The 18,251-nt window shown below is 36.3% G+C and overlaps 1 protein-coding gene across 1 annotated transcript; it reads left to right on the top strand.

Moving 5' to 3' along the window:
• The first annotated feature begins 1,961 nt into the window (after positions 1-1,961).
• RGS18 (regulator of G protein signaling 18) lies at positions 1,962-14,701 on the top strand. Its single transcript, XM_029284627.1, has 5 exons — positions 1,962-2,519; positions 6,901-6,999; positions 9,699-9,760; positions 12,687-12,853; positions 14,339-14,701. Exons 1-5 carry the CDS (start codon positions 2,404-2,406, stop codon positions 14,594-14,596), a joined length of 702 nt encoding a protein of 233 aa, XP_029140460.1. The 5' UTR covers positions 1,962-2,403; the 3' UTR covers positions 14,597-14,701.
• Positions 14,702-18,251: the final 3,550 nt, after the last annotated feature.

Here is an 18,251-nt window from a genome sequence, read left to right as displayed (position 1 = left end):
GAATGACCTGTGGTCGCCAGCATCTGATGGTTAAGACAGTTGCTTCACTTTTCTGTAGGACTGGGCCTGGGCTAGACTGTGATAGAAAGTAAAGCAGTGTATGTGCTTTCTTCAGTAACATTAATACTAATTGGACTAATTGCATTTATTATTTACATTTTCCCCCTTATTCTTTTTTTCATTTTTGCTTCTTCTTGGAAATTCTCTCTTTCTTTATTTCTTCTTTCCTGAGATTATTTTCTGTCTTCCTGGAATTAAACATTGTTATTTCTGAAATGGGCTTGGGTTTTCTTTGTCTCATTCAACCTCATTAGTCTCTCCTCTTATCCTTCACTTCACTTGTATATTTAGCTTATAATGAAAGGAACTCCATAGGTCTTTGGGGAAACAGTGCACATTTGCACTGCATACTAACGATACTAATTTAAGCAACTAGTAATAGTTGCCATCATATTACAGATCTACTCCAATATTCACAACCCATTCAATAGATAATCTAAAGGTTGTTTGGTCTATTTCAATTATTTAAATCAGAGGTCCCCAACCCTTTGGGCACCAGGGACTGGTTCCATGGAGAGAGGGGTTTTTTTGCGGACCAAAGGGGGTGTGGTTTTACATGCTGCCTGCATACTGCGGATGGGGCTTTGCTTGTTTGCAAGGACCAGTTTATGGCATGCTGCGGACTGGTACTGGTCCATGGATCAAGATTGGGGACCCCTGATTTAAATGCACATTTAAATAACATAGCTTGGAAAAGACAGATATTTTATTTTGCAAGTACACAATTGTGTACTTGCAAAATAAAATATCTGTCTTTTCCAAGCTATGTTATATATATATATATATTAACGTGTTTTAGAAGAAGTGTTTTAATTAAAACAAACAAACAAACAAACAAACAAACAACCATGCAGCTTATTGTGGAACAAAATAGAATTCTGAGTAAAATCTGCAAAAGTACTATGGACCTACTTTGAACTGTTAAGTCCGTGCTAGCCTCTTAGATTTCTGGACTTCTTTCTTCTTTTCAAAGCTCTATTCTGCATGCTACTTCTGCCCTGAGCAGAAAGCAGATTTGTTTATATTTAATCTTAAAACAAGACAATTGGTAGTATACTTTTATTATATATCATAAACAAGCATTAAAATACAAACCAACTTAAATGGATTAATAAAATAGAGGCTCTTCACATTGTTTAGACATAAAAATCAGATGCTGTTGGACCAGTTCTGTTTCATAGGAATTGAGGAATATACATATCTTCTGTGCAAATGTTATATTAATTAAGAAAAGAACCATGTGAGAAAAGTTAGAATGTTAGAATGTTAAAATAGAGAGATGAAATATGCATGTCTGTAAGATGTGTTCGTTTTTACTAAATGTTTCTGTGCATAGTTAGAAATTATAGGATGTGAAACAGGATTCTGAGGTTCAACACAAAATGCAATTTCTGACATACAAACTTTTCAAAGCTGGGTTTCATACTACACGGTTTCCAGCTCATGTAGTTCTAAAGTAACTGTAAAAATCAACAACAAAGTTTGTGACTCAAATTCTGGTGACATTTTCTAGAGCTGTTATTCAGACAGGATAAAGAATGATAGTTGTAGGTCATATTAAGTGGGTACAATATGTGCTTGAAGGAAATATATGTAAAAGCCAGACTTTGATTTGAAAATTATTGATGAAAGACTGTCGATCAAAAATTCACCATCCAAGGGTCACTTGTGTTTTGCCATTCAATCTAACCTCCTTCACAGAGTTCTTAACCTCTTAGGAGTAGGTCTGGATGTCTATGAAATAAATGAAATAGTTTTAAAAAAAAACACTCAAAACAGCCCAGCTGAAGTTAATATGCCTCTTCACCAGTGCCTGACTGAACAACTACTTGCAGCACTTTAGGCTATTTTAAGTTCTGGTTTTTTTTTGTTTTTTTTTTTTTTTAAAAAGAACTGTAATAAGAGGAAATCATATCAATTTTCCCTTTTGCTGTTCTGTGTGGCTGGTTTTGTTTAGTTCTCAGTATAGTGTGCTAAAGGCCATCTTGTTTGACCAAATATCGCATTCATATCTGCTAACCACAAGTTACAACCACAAGTTGGGGGAAGGCCTATGTTTATCTTTCCAACTTGCAAAACATAAGCCCATTTCTAATCTCTCTTTTGAAGAAATGACTTCTGGGTGGAAAAAAAGAAAATAACTTCTCTAAAAGGTCACGTGTGCTTATCACAGCAGCTAGGACCTTAGTGGGGAACATCTCACAAACTGAATAACCCATGCCAAATCAAGATTCAAAGTAAGTGCAACATAAGAAAGAGCAATCCAGTCCTTGAGGTTTTATCAACGTGCAACTGAAAAAAGATCAGAGGGAGATATAATCTGTTGGAGTGCTTACATGCAAAATGGAGAACCCGCTGGTTTTGTCCTCTCAGCTCAACTCGGCATCAAGAGTGAAATCTCTCTGTAAAATCATGAAATCCTTGAACAGAGAAGGGGCAAAGCCAGACACAGGAGGCAGGTAAGAGACTAAGGGGTTTGGTTTTGAATGTACTTTATTTTGTGACTTTCTTGCTTAGTGTGAAAAACAACAAAATACCTGAGTCCAGACTGCATTCCCCTGCTCAGGGCAGAAATTGCATGCAGGATGTAGCTTTGAAAAGGAGAGAGAAGGCCAGAAGTGTAAGAGGCGAGTACTGACCTACAGTTCAAAGTAATGGAGAAGAAATAGTGAGGAAGGGAATGTATTCCATTGAGCCTTTTGCAGCTACAGGGAAGATAAGAGTGTGTTCTTGTTTCAGTGCAAGCTTTATTCAATCCTTACTCCCTCCCCTCAAAAAAAATAAAATAAATCAAGATGTAGTGAGGAGTCTACAGTAGTGCAAAAATTACCATTTCTTATTGCAGGTAAAAAATGTTGACAAATGCAGAAACTGGTGCATATTTGGTCAAATGCATAGCACGGAGTGAAAATCTTTGCAAATATATGTGTATTTTATGGGTTTGGGGGGGTGTTGCCAATCCACAGAAAAGCATACTATTGTAAGGGTCTGTTAAAATCTGAATGTTATTTATTTATTTAGAATGCTTAGTAGAAAATGTTTCAATAGAAATATGAAAGAAAAAAAGAACCATGTTTTTTCAAGCAAACCCAAGCAATTCAGTTAGTTGTCTCAGAAGTTGTTCTATAAAGAGGCCAGTATATCTCTCTAACCAAAAGCAAAATAAAACAATGCAGTAACAATTGAAACGGTTCCAAATCACTGAGATCAGAATTCAGTATATGGAGATATGTGTTCCTCCTTTTGAAGTCAAAATTAAAGAAGTTTAGCTAATTCATGATCAGAACTAAAGATCTATCCACACAGCTATCATAATATCAGGTCTAAGCATGACTCAGTACCTGCCCACACACCCACAATCATACCTCTCCCAAAATAAAAAATATGGATGTTAACATTGGTAAGAGTTAAAGTTATCAACTCAAATCAAGGTGTCCTTTAAGCACAAAACAACATTCCCTGTCTTGATTAAATCCAACTTCAATCATGCGTATTTGCTAAAGAATCCTGTCTCAGAACACTAGTCCCTTTTCTGACTGCCAACAATACTAAAAATGTGTAAAGGAGAACTTCTGCCTATTGAAGGGACAGTTCTTTGAAACACAATTAAGAAATAATTTAATTTAGTTAATTTAATTTAATTTAATGATCCTCCAATATTCTTTTATTTTCTTTTTGTTAAGTGCTGCTCTGAAATCCTGCAGGGCAACTGAGCATTGTTCTTTTTTTCAAATACCTAAACCCAATACATGATGATGTTTCCTTGCCTGCCAAACTATTTTATTGTATGATGCTGCCCTATACCTCCCTTGCAAACTGTAGTGATGGACAGGATTCAGTGGTTCTAAAGCTTTGCTTCTTTCCTCACTCTCAAAGATGCTTTTTCAGAAGGCAACTAGACTTTCTTGTTTTTCTTTGAAGACTTTTCGCTTCTCATCCAAGAAGCTTCTTCAAGTCTGATTGGATGGTGGGGAATGGAAAGATTTATACTCTTTGCATCTTTCCATTCCCCACCATCCAGTCAGAGATGAAGAAACTTCTTGGATGAGAAGCGAAATATCTTCAAAGAAAAACAAGAAAGAAAACAAGAGAAAAAAAAGCAGTCATTTACAGCAGTGCCTTAGAGTAGTCCGGTTATTACCAAGGCTTGCTTGTGTGTGGCTACTCACATTAAAAGGGTATGCCAAAATGGAATCATCTTTACAGATCCTAGAATGTCAGCACAGAATGGCAAATGAAACCTGCAACATAATTGCTATGCAAATATTCTCTGTTCAAGATTCCAGTAATTTTCATTATTCCATGCCTGGGGCGCATATTTAAACTTCATGATATCATCATACCAATTCTCTTTTAGTCATTTTCCCCCCTTTAAATGTTTGCACTCTTGCAAATTTTGGATTTCCTGCAAGCCTGCTAACACTTCCGTACTGGGCACAGCTGATAGCTGGTACATTTTTGTTTATGTAAACACAATACTCATAGCTTTAATACTGGAAAGTGAGGAAGTGGTTTCTTGATTATATGTATGTTGATTTGAATACATACAAAGAAGCCATATACGCAAAGTAGTAGACAAACGTCAGTCTTGTGATGTTTAGCAATAATACTTGAAAACACACACACACACACACACACACACACACACAAAACATTGCTATGCTAGACTGGTGTAAATGTGTAAATAATTAATATCGGTTGTAGACTTACAAAATACATTTCCAGGTTCTCAGTTTTTTTAAATTGTAGTTTGTAAAGTGTCATATTGGGTATTATGTACATAAAGCTAATTGTTTTCCTACACATGTGCAGGATTGCCTATCTTTGGTGGTCTATCCAGATCTATCAGGTTGGCATGTTCTGAGTCCCCTGGGTGACCAATGTCAACCTACGAAGCATGCCTTCTCTGCCATGGTGTCTGCCTTATTTTCAGCCCTTTGAGGTTGTCCACATCAGGAAACAAACTCCATAAAATAGCAATAGCACTTAGACTTATGTACCATTCCATAGTGCTTTATAGCACTCTCTGAATGATTTACACTGTCTAAGCTGTTTACAGAGTCAGGGTATTGCCTCAATAATCTGGGCCCTCATTTTACTGACCTTGGAAGGCTGGAAGGCTGAATCAACCTAGAGTTCATGATCCAACTCTAGGCTGTGGGCAGAGATTGCCTGCAATACTGTATTCTAACCACTGTGCCACCACAGGTCCTAGACTAGAACCAAGCTTCATTGTGATACACTCTATGGACAGAATCTTGTAAGCCTGATTGTGCTTTTTGACCCACTCATACCTTAGTGATTCAGGGAGTGGCTCCTCCCTTGAGTCTCTTCCTAAAACTTAAGGAATACCTCTGCCTTTTTTTTTCTTTTTGTAACAGATTCTGAATATTTCCATCAAGGCCACTTCTATGTTCCATGTTATAAAACAGTATCTCCCCCTCCCCCCGAGATAATCCTGACTTGCCAACCTTCAAGAAAGCCATGAAAACCTGATCCCCCCCCCCACATTGGATTTGAATTTGCATTGCTTTTTTATCCACTGTTCACTCTTCAGAGTTTCATTGCTTAGATGGGCGGTCATATAAATTTGTTAAATAAATAAGCCAGATTTGATGCCATCTAGGAGATTCTCAAGCTGCATGGTTATATTTGGAGAGAACCAGGATGTACTATACAACCTGTATTCAACTCTCAAAACTTTGGCTATGGTATCCAGAAAACTTTGCTATTTATAATGAAAAAGAAGGGTGAAATGTTTGAAAATGTCATCAGATTAAATGTAATTGAGGTTTAGTTTTTTGCACTTTCATTTTGTAGGTCAAGGATGCTACTAGATGCCAAATGTTTCCATAAAAACAGATGTATGCACCTATGCATACATTAATCCTTTTTCTTTATATTCATTATAGTAACTAAAATACAATACAAGTAATATGGTGCAAGAGAGCTAAGGTTAAACACCAGGTTAAAAACTGGGAGACCGTGAGTTCTGGTCCCATCTTAAGTATGAAGCCAGCTGGATGACCATGGCATATCACCTTCTCTCAGTTCTACAAAGCAGGCAATGACAAAATCTGCAAAATCTACTCAAGGGAAACTCAGGGGGCTTGTCCAGACAGTCAACAGGAGTTAATGCTCACAAGAAAGCATTACAAAAAATAGTGGTGCAAGAAAAGAAAAAAAGTCCTAATGCTAGTTTTAATGGATGGGTGGTTTGGGCTGAAAGCTCCAACTCCATTTTGTTCTTGTCTCTTGAAGTGATAGCATCTACTTGCACAAATCCTATGATATGGCAACCAAGGAATCAGAACACAGGGAAGGAAAGCCATTATAATATCACATCATCACCCCATTTGCATCATTCGACATTATCAAAGAAGGCAGCACTTTCTGTGGCAGCGATATACCAACTAAATTTCGCTGAATGCATCATGAAATATGTTTCATTTTAATTATTTCAGCTATTGCATTTCCTCTTTTGTTATCTGATTTTTAAACAGCGCAGTATCAGAAGGCTTATAATCTCAGCCTAGTTTCACTAAGATTAAGCCTATTCCTTCCTCCCTCTCTAGTCCCTCCTGCTCTTGTCACCAAAGTAAACGGGAAAGACTATCAACATGAAAAGATGTTCATTTACCCTATGCAGATGATTCTGTGCAAATATATTCAGAGGTGTCAGTAAGAAATCTATTATTCTCTCTAGCAAATGGGAAAATAACATCAACATTTATGGGAATCATATGTGAAAGGGAAGCAATGAGCTTTACAGAGCACTCTGAGCTGGCAACAGAGAAATGTTTAAAAATCTTACCCACAGTAACTTTCATTTTCTTGTAGGTCTCTTAAAAAGAGGAACCGGCTAAGTCTTTTGCATAAGTCTGAATTGCACCCAAATATGAATTTTGACAAATTTGAAAAACTAGCGAAAGCATCAAGGTGAGACTTGTTATATAAATTAAAAAGACTACGCTAAAGAAGGAGTCATATTTAATTCAGCACATCTCTTGCATGCCTGTCTTACATGTTGTTTTGATTATGCCATCGTTGACAATCAGTGTTTTCTCAACTTTAGTGATTTTAAGATGTGTGGACTTCAACTCCCAGAATTTGAAGCCCATCATGCAACTCTAAATCATAGGAAGTAGTGCTCTGCCTCTCTCCTTCAGTTTAACAGGAAATAGCATTGTTTTGTTTCGTTTTTCTACTGAGAAAATTTTATAAAAATGTTTCATAAGTAAGATATAGATTTTGCTTCTGCTTATTTTAATAAGATGATCGTTGAGGATTTTTTTTAAAAAAAACTAAATCACAGGTTTAAATCACAAGGGACTCTCTGGCAAGGGGCTGGCATGGCTACACTAAAGCAAGTTGGCATAGGGAGGGCATATTCAACAACTTTTAGTATCACCTTGCTACAATGAAAGATGTTCAAAAACCCAACCCCCAAATGCTAAAGGAACTTGCAAGCAAAAAAAGGGCAAAAATAGAAAAAGTGAAGAACTGAAACATTTGAGGGGAAGTAGGACTGCAAGGCAATCAAACCGGTCAGTCCTAGAGGAGATCAACCCTGACTGTTCTTTAGAAGGCCAGATCCTGAAGTTGAAACTCAAGTACTTTGGCCACCTAATGAGAAGGAAGGACTCACTGGAGAAGAGCCTAATGCTGGGAAAGATTGAGGGCAATAGAAGAAGGGTATGACAGAGAATGAGGTGGCTGGATGGAGTCACTGAAGCAGTAGGTGTGAGCTTAAATGGACTCCAGAAATGGTAGAGGAGGAGGAACGTTGTCCATGGGGTCGCGATGGGTCGGACACGACTTCGCAACTACCAACAACAAGAGAATGTCAGCAGAGTATTAATATGATACCTCATGATCACTTTTTGATAGAGATTAGGAACATCTTTCAGTTCTTTTGCACCATTGTGCAGCTTAGTGATGGTCCAGTCAAACACGATATATGCCTGTATGATTTTTATAAGATCTTATGCAATTTTTGAAATTCTTAATGGAATTCTTATAAGAATTTTTTTTATAGGCTATTTTTTTTTTTGCAGGAACCACATCTTCCCACAATCCTTTTTGCTCTGTTGTTTAGTCTGATTTTGTGACATCTTGTGTTCTGTTTCTTTCTTTCTTTTCTGTGTGTCCTTCATAAAAATGGTAAATATTAGAGAACAATTTCCTTAATATAGTGTTTCTCAGCCTCAGCCACTTTATGATGGCTGGACTTCAACTCAAAGCATTTTCCACCCAGCATTCTGACTGGGAAGTTCTGGTATGTTCTAAAATTGTCACATGTTCTTTGGATATTTTTCTCAGTGTATGTATCTACATGAAATCTGCTTTTTATATGTGTATGTTTTTAGCTATAGGTTCATTGACATTCTGAAGACTACTTTCAACCTAAGTTTCCCCCATCTATAAAATGGATAAATATTTGTGAAAACAGCTTCTGATTTCTGTTTAAAAAGACACAGAGTTACTTACAACCACTTACAACCAAAATTGGCATCAGCATTTTCATTGCTACATAAGGCAGTTGTTAAGGGAATCTTACCCTATTTTATGTGCTTTTTTACTATAGTTGTTAAGTGAATCACAGCAGTTGTTAAACAAGTCAAGCAGTAACTAAGACAATCCAGCTCCCTACTGACTTTGCTTGTCAGAAATCAGCTGAAAAGGTTGCAAATGGTAATCTGCTTTGTCTCAGCTAGGTTATCAAGCTTGCCTGCTATTGTATTTATCTCCTCCTTATTGGTTTCCCTCTGTAAATTGTCTAAATTAATTTATTTTGCACACTTCTCCAGGGCTGTTGCCACATATTATAACCCATCTAAAATCAAACTTTGTGAAAGCAGTCCAGCACGTACTTGAAAAGGTCACTTCCCAAATTTTTTAGCAGAAGAATGATTGAGACTTTTTGGTGTACCTTTCAGTGAGCTACAGTGTCAAAGACCAGTGACCGCCATGGACAATTTGACATAGTTGGCTTTTTTAAAAAAAGAAAAGAAAAAGAAAAGCAACCTTCTTTCTCATCTCCTAAATTAAAAATAAGTCCTTCCAAAATAGCATGGCATTTGGTGAAAAAGTCATTATTTTGCTGTGCACAAATTGCGTGCTTATGTCACGGCAGCACTGATATTGCATCCTTCTTTCTGAATACCATGAAGCTTCCTGTGTAATGTTAAAAATAGCTTGTGGTCATAGTGTCTTCGGCAGTGTTTGAAACCACATCTCAGTATGAACACTTCTCTTTCATTCCCAAGCTTTTTTGTGCAAAACCATTTCAAAGATCATTGACCCCTCCCCACACATACACACACACAAACAAAATGCTCCGTTTATGGATTTATTTTAAAATAATAAAGGTGTCAAACACGTATTTACTTATTTAAAAAGATTAAGGATGTACAATAAAATTACTCAGAAGACAACACTTCTTTTCAATACATTGATTATTTTCATAATTTAATAGGAAAAACATCAGTGAAATCAGATCAGCTTTTTGAAGCTTTTTTCCCTTTTCAATACCATTAGAAACATGACAGACTGAAAATAACAGGAGATAAAATATGTTAGGAAAATCTGCAAGTGTGCACACAAACAGGTGATGCCTCTGTTTTTATCTTGTGTAGTGAGTCCCCTGAAGCTGTAAAAAAATGGGCTGAATCTTTTGACCAGCTGATTTCTCACAAAGGTTGGTATCAATGTTTTCCACTAGCATTATGCTTCATTACAGTTCAACATTCTCTTTCATTTTACAAGAAGGCTCAATTTTTTTTCACACAAAATATATTTTCATTATTAGTCTTCTGTGATGAAGGATTAACCATGTGTAAAGTGAAGAAGTCTATTAAGTTTGACTGCCAGATTGCTGTGAAAAATGGCTCTGAATTTTGATCACTACTGCAAAAGCTTAGAAGTACTGAAGCTTCAATAGTGGAGAATATTATTGAAGGAAGAAGTGAATATTTTATTAAATATGAATATTAATATTAAATATATTATGTAATGCACAATAAACAATTATGTAATGGAGCTTGTGACTAGTAAGATAGATATGAACTTCTAGCTATTCTATCAATTATAATTAGGATATAAATATTACAAGCAAATTTATTTGGGGTTTTTTTAATCCGAAGTTGAGTATACCATTGAAAATGAAGCAAAAAGTCATACAATTTTTGAAGTTCAATTAAGGGGGGAAAAATCACTCAATGAAAATGGCTGTTGATTGTGACATCATCAGTCAACAGACCAATCATCTTCCTTTCCCTTATCTAGACTCAATATTCTAGTTGAGTCTTCCATGCTGCAGCTTTCAATTATTCTCAGTAATTGTACATTAAGTTATAGTTTCTAAATATGCCTGCAGTGCTTATTTAATATCGTTATAATATTATACATTACCATGTCTAGTGATCTTTTGCTGGCCCATTGTTCAATATGCATTACCTAAAAGCTGTCTTGCTGGGCCTCAAACAGAGTTTTGAGCAACCTGGTGAAATCTAGCTTTAAAAAGTAGCACTGCAAACGAGTTAATCAGCATACAAGCAACTTTTGAGTTAACACTTGACTTATGCCCATTGCAATGTGCATATGTTTGGACTGGTAGGATCAATATATATATAAACTCCATTGGGTCAGAGCAGAAGAAAATATTATTTCTTTTTGCTGATAACCCAATAGAAACCTCCAGAAAGATGGCCAAGTTTTGTGTCATTGCTATCTTTGGGCAAAGACTAACTGTTTAGGTTCCCCACTTCCCAGAAGTTTTCTTTCCATGGCACTGAAAAATGTGAACCCTTAACATGTGTTTGTGCACTTTTTATACAGGCGTTGTATGCACTATATTCTGTATTTTAAATCAGGGGTCCCCAACCCCCGGTCCATGGACTGGTACTGGGCTGCAGCATGCCAGCAACTGGTCCACACAAACAAGCAAAGCCCCATCCGCGGGATGCAGGCAGCACACAAAACCATGCATTCTCCGTTCCGTGGGAAAATCTCTCTCCACGGAACCGGTCCCTGGTGCCCAAAAGGTTGGGGACCTCTGTTCTAAACAATCTATTCATTTTAAGACATTGCTCCATGTCTGCAATTTATATTAAGATTTTCTATAAAATATAGGATAGCATGACTGTTGGTATATAAAAATAGCTGTGTATTGGATTAAGAGTGATAAAACACACTTAAGCACTGTGCTATACTAAAGTAAACTTTATGATAAAACATTGTAATAAAAACTAAAGATAACTGGTGATAAGAAGCAATAAAGTAAATGTAAGAATAAGACTTGACTGAAATGCGGTTCTTCGCATTTTACAGTTCTTTTATTTTGTTGCCAATATCTATTTTTTTTCATATTTGCTAAGATCCTTCTTGAGATAGATCAGCTAAAAGTCTATGAAGTATTTTCAATAGTATTTCTATTACTTTTTTCTTCCATTCAACTGTGACTGAGTCTCAGAGACTGCCTGGACAAGTCCCTGCAGTTACCTTGGCAAGGCCTTTCAAAAATGGTTTGCCATTGCTTCCTTCCTAGGGCTGAAAGAGAATGACTGGCTCAGGACACCCAGCTGGCTTCATGTCTAAATGGGACTAGAACTCATAGTCTCCTAGTTTCTAGCCTGATGCCTTAATCACTGCATTAAAGTGGTTCTCATCCACTAATATAAGTGGAACCAAATCCTATAGTCAAAATATTATCTAGAGCCAGTATCTAAAGAGACAATCAAATCTGCAGTCAATGTGACTATTGAAGTACATTTGTGGATTGTGGTGCAATTCTAAATTCAGTAACATTAATGGTGCATATGAAATGCCTTTGTTTCAATAAACTACATTTAGAAATATATATTTAAATATGACTCAAGCTGGATGTTTTTGAAATTACAAATGAATATGCATATATAATTAATATATAAATGAATCCAGGTGAAACTGACATTGAACTAAATAGTCTAATCTGCCTTTCTTAGACCAAACAAGGGGCACGTTGGAAAGAATATGGCATACCTAATTACAGGAAGTCTTCAAGTTAAGAAGCAGTTCTGTTCTCCACCTCTATCTCTAACCTAAATTTATATTTATATGAGAACTTGTACTTACAAACCGACTACCTATTACTAAAACTGGTGCACAGCATTGTCCTTCCTCAAGCTGATGAAGTGTTGAAACTGCACAATACTTTCAGGAACCCCTGAAAATTACTGAAAACAGGCTTGTATATGAGAAATGAAGAGCTTTAGCACTTTGTCACATTGAAGGAGAATGCCACCTGCCATTTTTAGTAACAGGCAGCCCATTCACATCTAAGATTTGTCTTTAAATTAGAGATGTTTTTAATCTGAATATTGCCTGCACTTTTCTCAAATTAAGCTCTGATTCTGCTGAAAGCTTTTCTGGTTTATTCAAAATGAACTTCCACACAGTGAAAGTTTGGGACATTACTTTTGCTTATCCTTTACCACACAAACCACAGTTATGGTTCCAGGACTAACTTTACAAAAATAACAAAATTTACGGAGAGAGTTAACTAAAAATAATCTAAAAATGGTTAGTGAGAAAATGTTGTTGTGTTTTATTTGATGTTTCTTTGATTACATGTTGTTTATTCGTAGGTGGCTTAGATGCATTCATCAAGTTTTTGAGAAGCGAGTTTAGTGAAGAGAACATTGAGTTTTGGATGGCATGTGAAGAGTATAAGAAAAGCAAAGATGCCTCCCAACATCTACTCAAAGCAAAGACAATTTATGAGACATTCATTGAAAGAGAATCACCAAAAGAGGTACAGTGAAAATAGTTAAACACAATTGGTCTTTTAAATCCTTAAAGATTTTGTCTGCACGGAGAGGATGTCAAAATAATGTCCATGACATGTCCCCTTGACTTTTCTGACCTCCACCCCAGTTCTCAACCCTTCCTCCCAACAAAAACCACTGCACACAGTGAAACTTATTTCTGAGAAAATTTGCAATAGCATTGTGCTTTATACTGTTTAATGTCATTTGGAATGAATCCATCATTGAAAAAGGTTAAGATTATAGCACATGCTGCCACAAGAGTATCCCAGAAGTGAAACAGGAATAAAGAGTGAAAATACTCACTTGCTGAGAACTTTATCTCCCTATTTTTATTGCTACTTGTATTGTATAAGAATTATTCTTCATAAGTTTTCTGAAGCAATAATTACTGGTGCGATTATTAGTACATACAAGTTATTACTAACACATTGGCAAGATTTCAGATAAGACAAATGAATAAAACAAATCACCAATTTAAGAACAGCATTCAGAATAATAACTGTAATGCTATAAGCAGATTAAAAAAAATTGATTACAGATTTGTTTAAAAGGCAAGAGTTAAGGATTGCATATTAATTATATGTAATGGTAAATAAATATGCACATACACTCCATGTATTGGCTTAGATTTCATTTATAGTTAACTATCAAATGTCTATCATTGTTTCACGTATTCATGAAAGGAAAGCAGCTACATAGCATGTCAAAATATGTCTAGGAAACTATTATGATTTGTGCAATTAATTAGAGCATTCCAATCAAGTGGGTGGTCATATAAATTGAACAAACTAAGTTATGGAAAGAAACTTTTTCCCCCTCCCTGTAAAGATTGACAAAGATTAAAACTAACCCTATTCATCTTTCAGAAATAATATAACGTTAGCATGGCTGGGAAGATATCCATTCTAAATCCTACTAAATAAGTGATGAACATTGTCAATGCTTTACTGTGCTCTGTTCAGTTTTTTGTTTTGTTTTTTTTAAAAAAAGAAATTTGAACACACACTTCTTGTCACTGAAAATCTATGATGCATCCCTTCAGTTTTGTTGAACATGCTTGTCATATGAATGCTCAGCACTTTAAATTTGATTTCCAGAAAGTGCCTCAGAGTATATAGAATGCAGATTGTTGCACTTGTCTATAGTATGTTGGAACTGCCATGTGATCCCAGGCAAAGACCCAGCTTGTCAAGGTGTTGCAGGCAGGTGTTTATAATAGGTAGCCAATTGACACAAGACTATGAAACATATGACTCCCTGAGGACTCATTACTGAAACTTCAGTGTGTGTGAGTCTGACAATATCCCCATCACAATATCCCCATGCTTCTCATAAAATGTGAATGTAGAAGATTTCTTTACAATACTTGGGTAAGAATTCATAGGTTAGGAAGTCAATACCTTATACAGAAAGATTGAGAATAACCAATAATCATCCACTTTATCAAATGTTTACTTGTTTTTCTCTAGGTCAACCTTGATTTTAATACCAAAGTCTCTGTAAATCAGAATATGGTTCATCCAACACAAAACACATTTGATGCTGCACAGAACAAAATTTATGCCTTGATGGAACAAGACAGTTATCCGCGCTTCTTAAAGTCCAACCTTTACTTAGACTTACTTCATGGCAGACCTTTAGGCTGTTCAGCTCTTCGACGGAGATCACGTTCTTTTACCTTCAATGACTTCAAAGATGCTCAGCCAGATTTTGCTGTCTGGCTGTAAAAGTTAACTTCCCTTTGACCCCATCTTCATGCCAATGAAGGGGTAGCATTGCCTCAAATAGTTTAGATGAGGGAAGTTATCATAGAACCCACAGAATTTTTTCCATTTTATTTTATCTTGTTTACTTGCAGATGATCATATCCATATCCATCCATATCCATCAAATCAGTTTCACTTATTACATGGATTGTCAAGAACTTTTTATTCTCAGATACTCTCTATAAAATTAGGCCTTTCTGAGTTGCAAAAATTTGGATGACCATTAAAGAGGAACAAAGAGTTAGTTTTATATTTCTTCACTGCCATCTAGTGATCATCTGTATTTCTACAATTCATATATAGTACACCTAGTACTGTGAAGGTCAAGTCCCTAATAAACAGTAGCACATTTAACAATAATCGCTATGGACATGCACAGCCATAAATAGAGATATGTTGGATTGTGTACAAAATCCAAAGACAATATGTGACATAAAAGCAGGGAATTCCTGCCTCTTACAGTGTGGGAATGATTTTTGTATGAACATCAGATAGCATTATTCATCAAGCATTAGAGCTATCCGTTTGCTTTCTTTATATTCTGTGAAGCAATATATCACATTCTGAGAGAATGTGTGGAAAAAGTGTGAAAATATTCATGCTCAACATTATGCTTCCTAATATGAAAGAGTGAACAGATACATTCAACAATTTAGAAAGAATAAGCACATAGTCAGAAGTATGATTTGAAATGGGTCCTAGAAAAACATTGAACAAATTGAAATAGTTAAGCATCAGGCCAGAACCTGAAAGACCACGAGTTCTAATCATGCTGAAGCATGACGCCTGTTAGGAGATCTGGGACCAGTCACTGCCTCTCAGTTCTAGGAAGCAGCAATAGTAAACCATGTCTGAAAATCTTCCCAAGAAACCTGGAGGGACCTATCCAGGCAGCTGTCAGGAGCCAGTACTGACTTGAAGATACACACACAACAAAAAGCAATAAAACTTATAGAATGTAGGGGGGGGTTGATTCCTGATTAAATCTTCTTAGATACTGTAATTAAAAAAAGGACAAAGAAGCATGGCATTTTCCCTTCCCTGTGAAACTACAAGCAGAAATCTTTTTTTGACATACGTATAAAATTGTAAGCTTGAATGAGAGGACCAATAATTCAGGAAAAAAAATACTTATTTTTTTTTCAAACCTGCTGTCGAGGTTTAACTACTTACAACCTAATCTTTCATAAAGTACAAGTGATTGGTTGCCATAGGAACTAGGTACTTAGACAACTCTTTGTTAGAATTAGGCCATTTTGAGAAAGCTCTGACTAGGAGTAAAAGGAATAAACTAACCTAAGATATTATGCAATGTTCCCCTCCCAAGGATATGCCTGAAGATAATCCATATAACTGTATGTGTGATGAGAGAATGTGTACAAAGGCAGAGAAAGAGATGAGGAATGTTGAGTTTCCAATTCTGTCAGAATCTGCCTTAAAATCTTATGCAGGGTACTGTACTTTAGTTTTCTGTGAAAAACTGTACCGTTTGTATGTTCACTCTGTACATTTGTAAATAAAAGCATAGTGTGACATCCCGAGAAGACTTTTGTTACCTCTTTCCAAACCAAAGAGAAACCAGGATACCCATTGTATATGGACTATCTCGGGGCTCAAACCAGTAGGAAAGGTGTATCACTGCAGTGCAGTCTCACTTTTAAAATATTCCCGTTTATTTAGCCACATACCTGGCAGCTTCCACAAATCTATAATGCTTTTCCTCCCAGAAAACTAAATGTGAACCATTTGTTTGCATGGTCAAAAGAACATAAGCAAGTTTATTCTGTTGCAGAGGTTAGTATGACCTAAAGCAGGGGTCTTCAAACCTGGCCCTTTTATGATTTGTGGACTTCAACTCCCAGAATTCCTCAGCTAGGCACACTGGTTGAGGAATTCTGGGAGTTGAAGTCCACAAGTCATAAAAGGGCCAAGTTTGAAGACCCCTGACCTAAAGTTTATTTCTTTTCCTTGTGCTGCAGTTTTAAAAATCTGATTCAGGGAGCTTTAACCTCTTTACTTTATATTACAGTATTGCAGTGACTGATTTTCTATTCATTCCATGTAAATGAATGAAGAGGGTGGTCTCTTTTTGTTCCTAAGTTTGAGGATGTAATTATGTAAATACACTTGAAAATAAAATAAAAACTCAAAGACTGGGAGGAAAAGGGGGGGGGGGTATTTAGACATGGAGACTAAAGGAAAGCTGCTATTCTAATTTTCAGATTAAGCTGTTTGTTGAAAATGCTGTCTAGAGATATTGATAGTGAGGAAAGAGTGTTCTTTCTATTAAAACATTTACTATTCAAGTCATGCTTGTAGTATATGATTCAGCATGTGCCAATTACTATGCTCAGCTCTTTCTTCTTCTTTTTGCTTCAGGGTATCTGGTAGGGATATCTTGCAGTGCACAGTGACTTCTAAAATATTAAACATGAGTTTCATTCATTAAATAAAAAATAACAGGATTAAATAATAAGTACTGCTGACATACTCAACGATCCTGCAAAAAAATGGCATCTATCCCTCCAGAAGCAACTGTTGAGGGTGGCAATTTCATATGCATTAGCTGTGCAGTTCTAAAAAAATTGAAAAATCATCAGATAAAAGGGTATAATGAGAAAGAAATGCCCCTTAGGCAGAAAAAAGAAAGGCAAGACATCAGTGAGGTCATGGCAAGTACTACCAATTCAGCTGGAAACAGATGGTGGAGATTTGTTTGTAGCAACCATGTCCAAAACTGTAACAATAACAAGGTTGGAAGGGACCTTGGAGGTCATCTAGTCTAACCCCCTGCTCTCGAAAACCTATACTGTTTCTGATAGCAATGGTGCAGTGGTTAGAATGTAGTACTGCAGGCTAATTCTGCTAACTGCTACTGCCTGTGGTTTGGCAGTTTGAGTTTCAGCAGCTCAAGGTTGACTCAACCTTCCATCCTTCCAAGGTCGATAAAATGAGGACCAAGATTGTTGGGGTCAATATGCTGACTCTGTAAACCGCTTAGATGGGTGTAAAGCACTGTGAAGCAGTATCTAAGTCTAAATGCTATTGCTATTCCAGTCTCTTTTAAAAAGCTTCCAGTGTTGGGGTACCCATAATTTTCAAAGGCAATTTGTTCCACTGGTTCATTGTTTTACTGTTAGGAATTTTCTCCTTAGTTCTAGGTTGCTTCTCTGAGTTTCATTACCTTTCCTATTATCAGGGAACTCTGTTCATGGCATAGGAAACCTAATGAAAGTCTTCCCTATCTTATTAAGCCCTGATGGCACAGTGGTTAAAGTTCAGTATTGCAGGCAAACTCTGCCCACAGCCAAGAGTTCGATCCTGATGTGGATTGAAGTTGATTCAGCTTTCCGTCCTTCCGAGATTGATAAAATGAGGACCCATATTTTTAGGGGCAATATGCAAATCCAAACACTATTGTTAAGGAAAGAACTTGGAAGTATCAATTTACCAAATTTAAAATGGACAGAAAATGTCAGTAGCTTTAACTATGAAGGAAGAGATTAAACATTGCACATTTGAAAGCATAAATCATCTAGGTTATTGTGAGTGCAGATGAAAGCAAGAATTTTGTGGGGAGTTGGACAATGTTGCATGTCAAGCTGCAATGAATGGT

This window comes from Protobothrops mucrosquamatus, unplaced genomic scaffold (assembly GCF_001527695.2).
Source record: "Protobothrops mucrosquamatus isolate PMUCROS unplaced genomic scaffold, P.Mucros_1.0 scaffold774, whole genome shotgun sequence".
In the NCBI taxonomy this organism is placed as follows: domain Eukaryota; kingdom Metazoa; phylum Chordata; class Lepidosauria; order Squamata; family Viperidae; genus Protobothrops; species Protobothrops mucrosquamatus.
This window is presented reverse-complemented; position numbering and strand designations above follow the sequence as displayed.

Bases quoted from the DNA above. Each gene is read 5' to 3' on its own strand.
- RGS18 (XM_029284627.1), top strand. From the start codon at position 2,404: ATGGAGAACCCGCTGGTTTTGTCCTCTCAGCTCAACTCGGCATCAAGA. The intron at 7,000-9,698 runs GTGAGACTTGTT...TATCTTGTGTAG, and splicing joins AAACTAGCGAAAGCATCAAG to TGAGTCCCCTGAAGCTGTAA. The intron at 9,761-12,686 runs GTTGGTATCAAT...GTTTATTCGTAG, and splicing joins CCAGCTGATTTCTCACAAAG to GTGGCTTAGATGCATTCATC.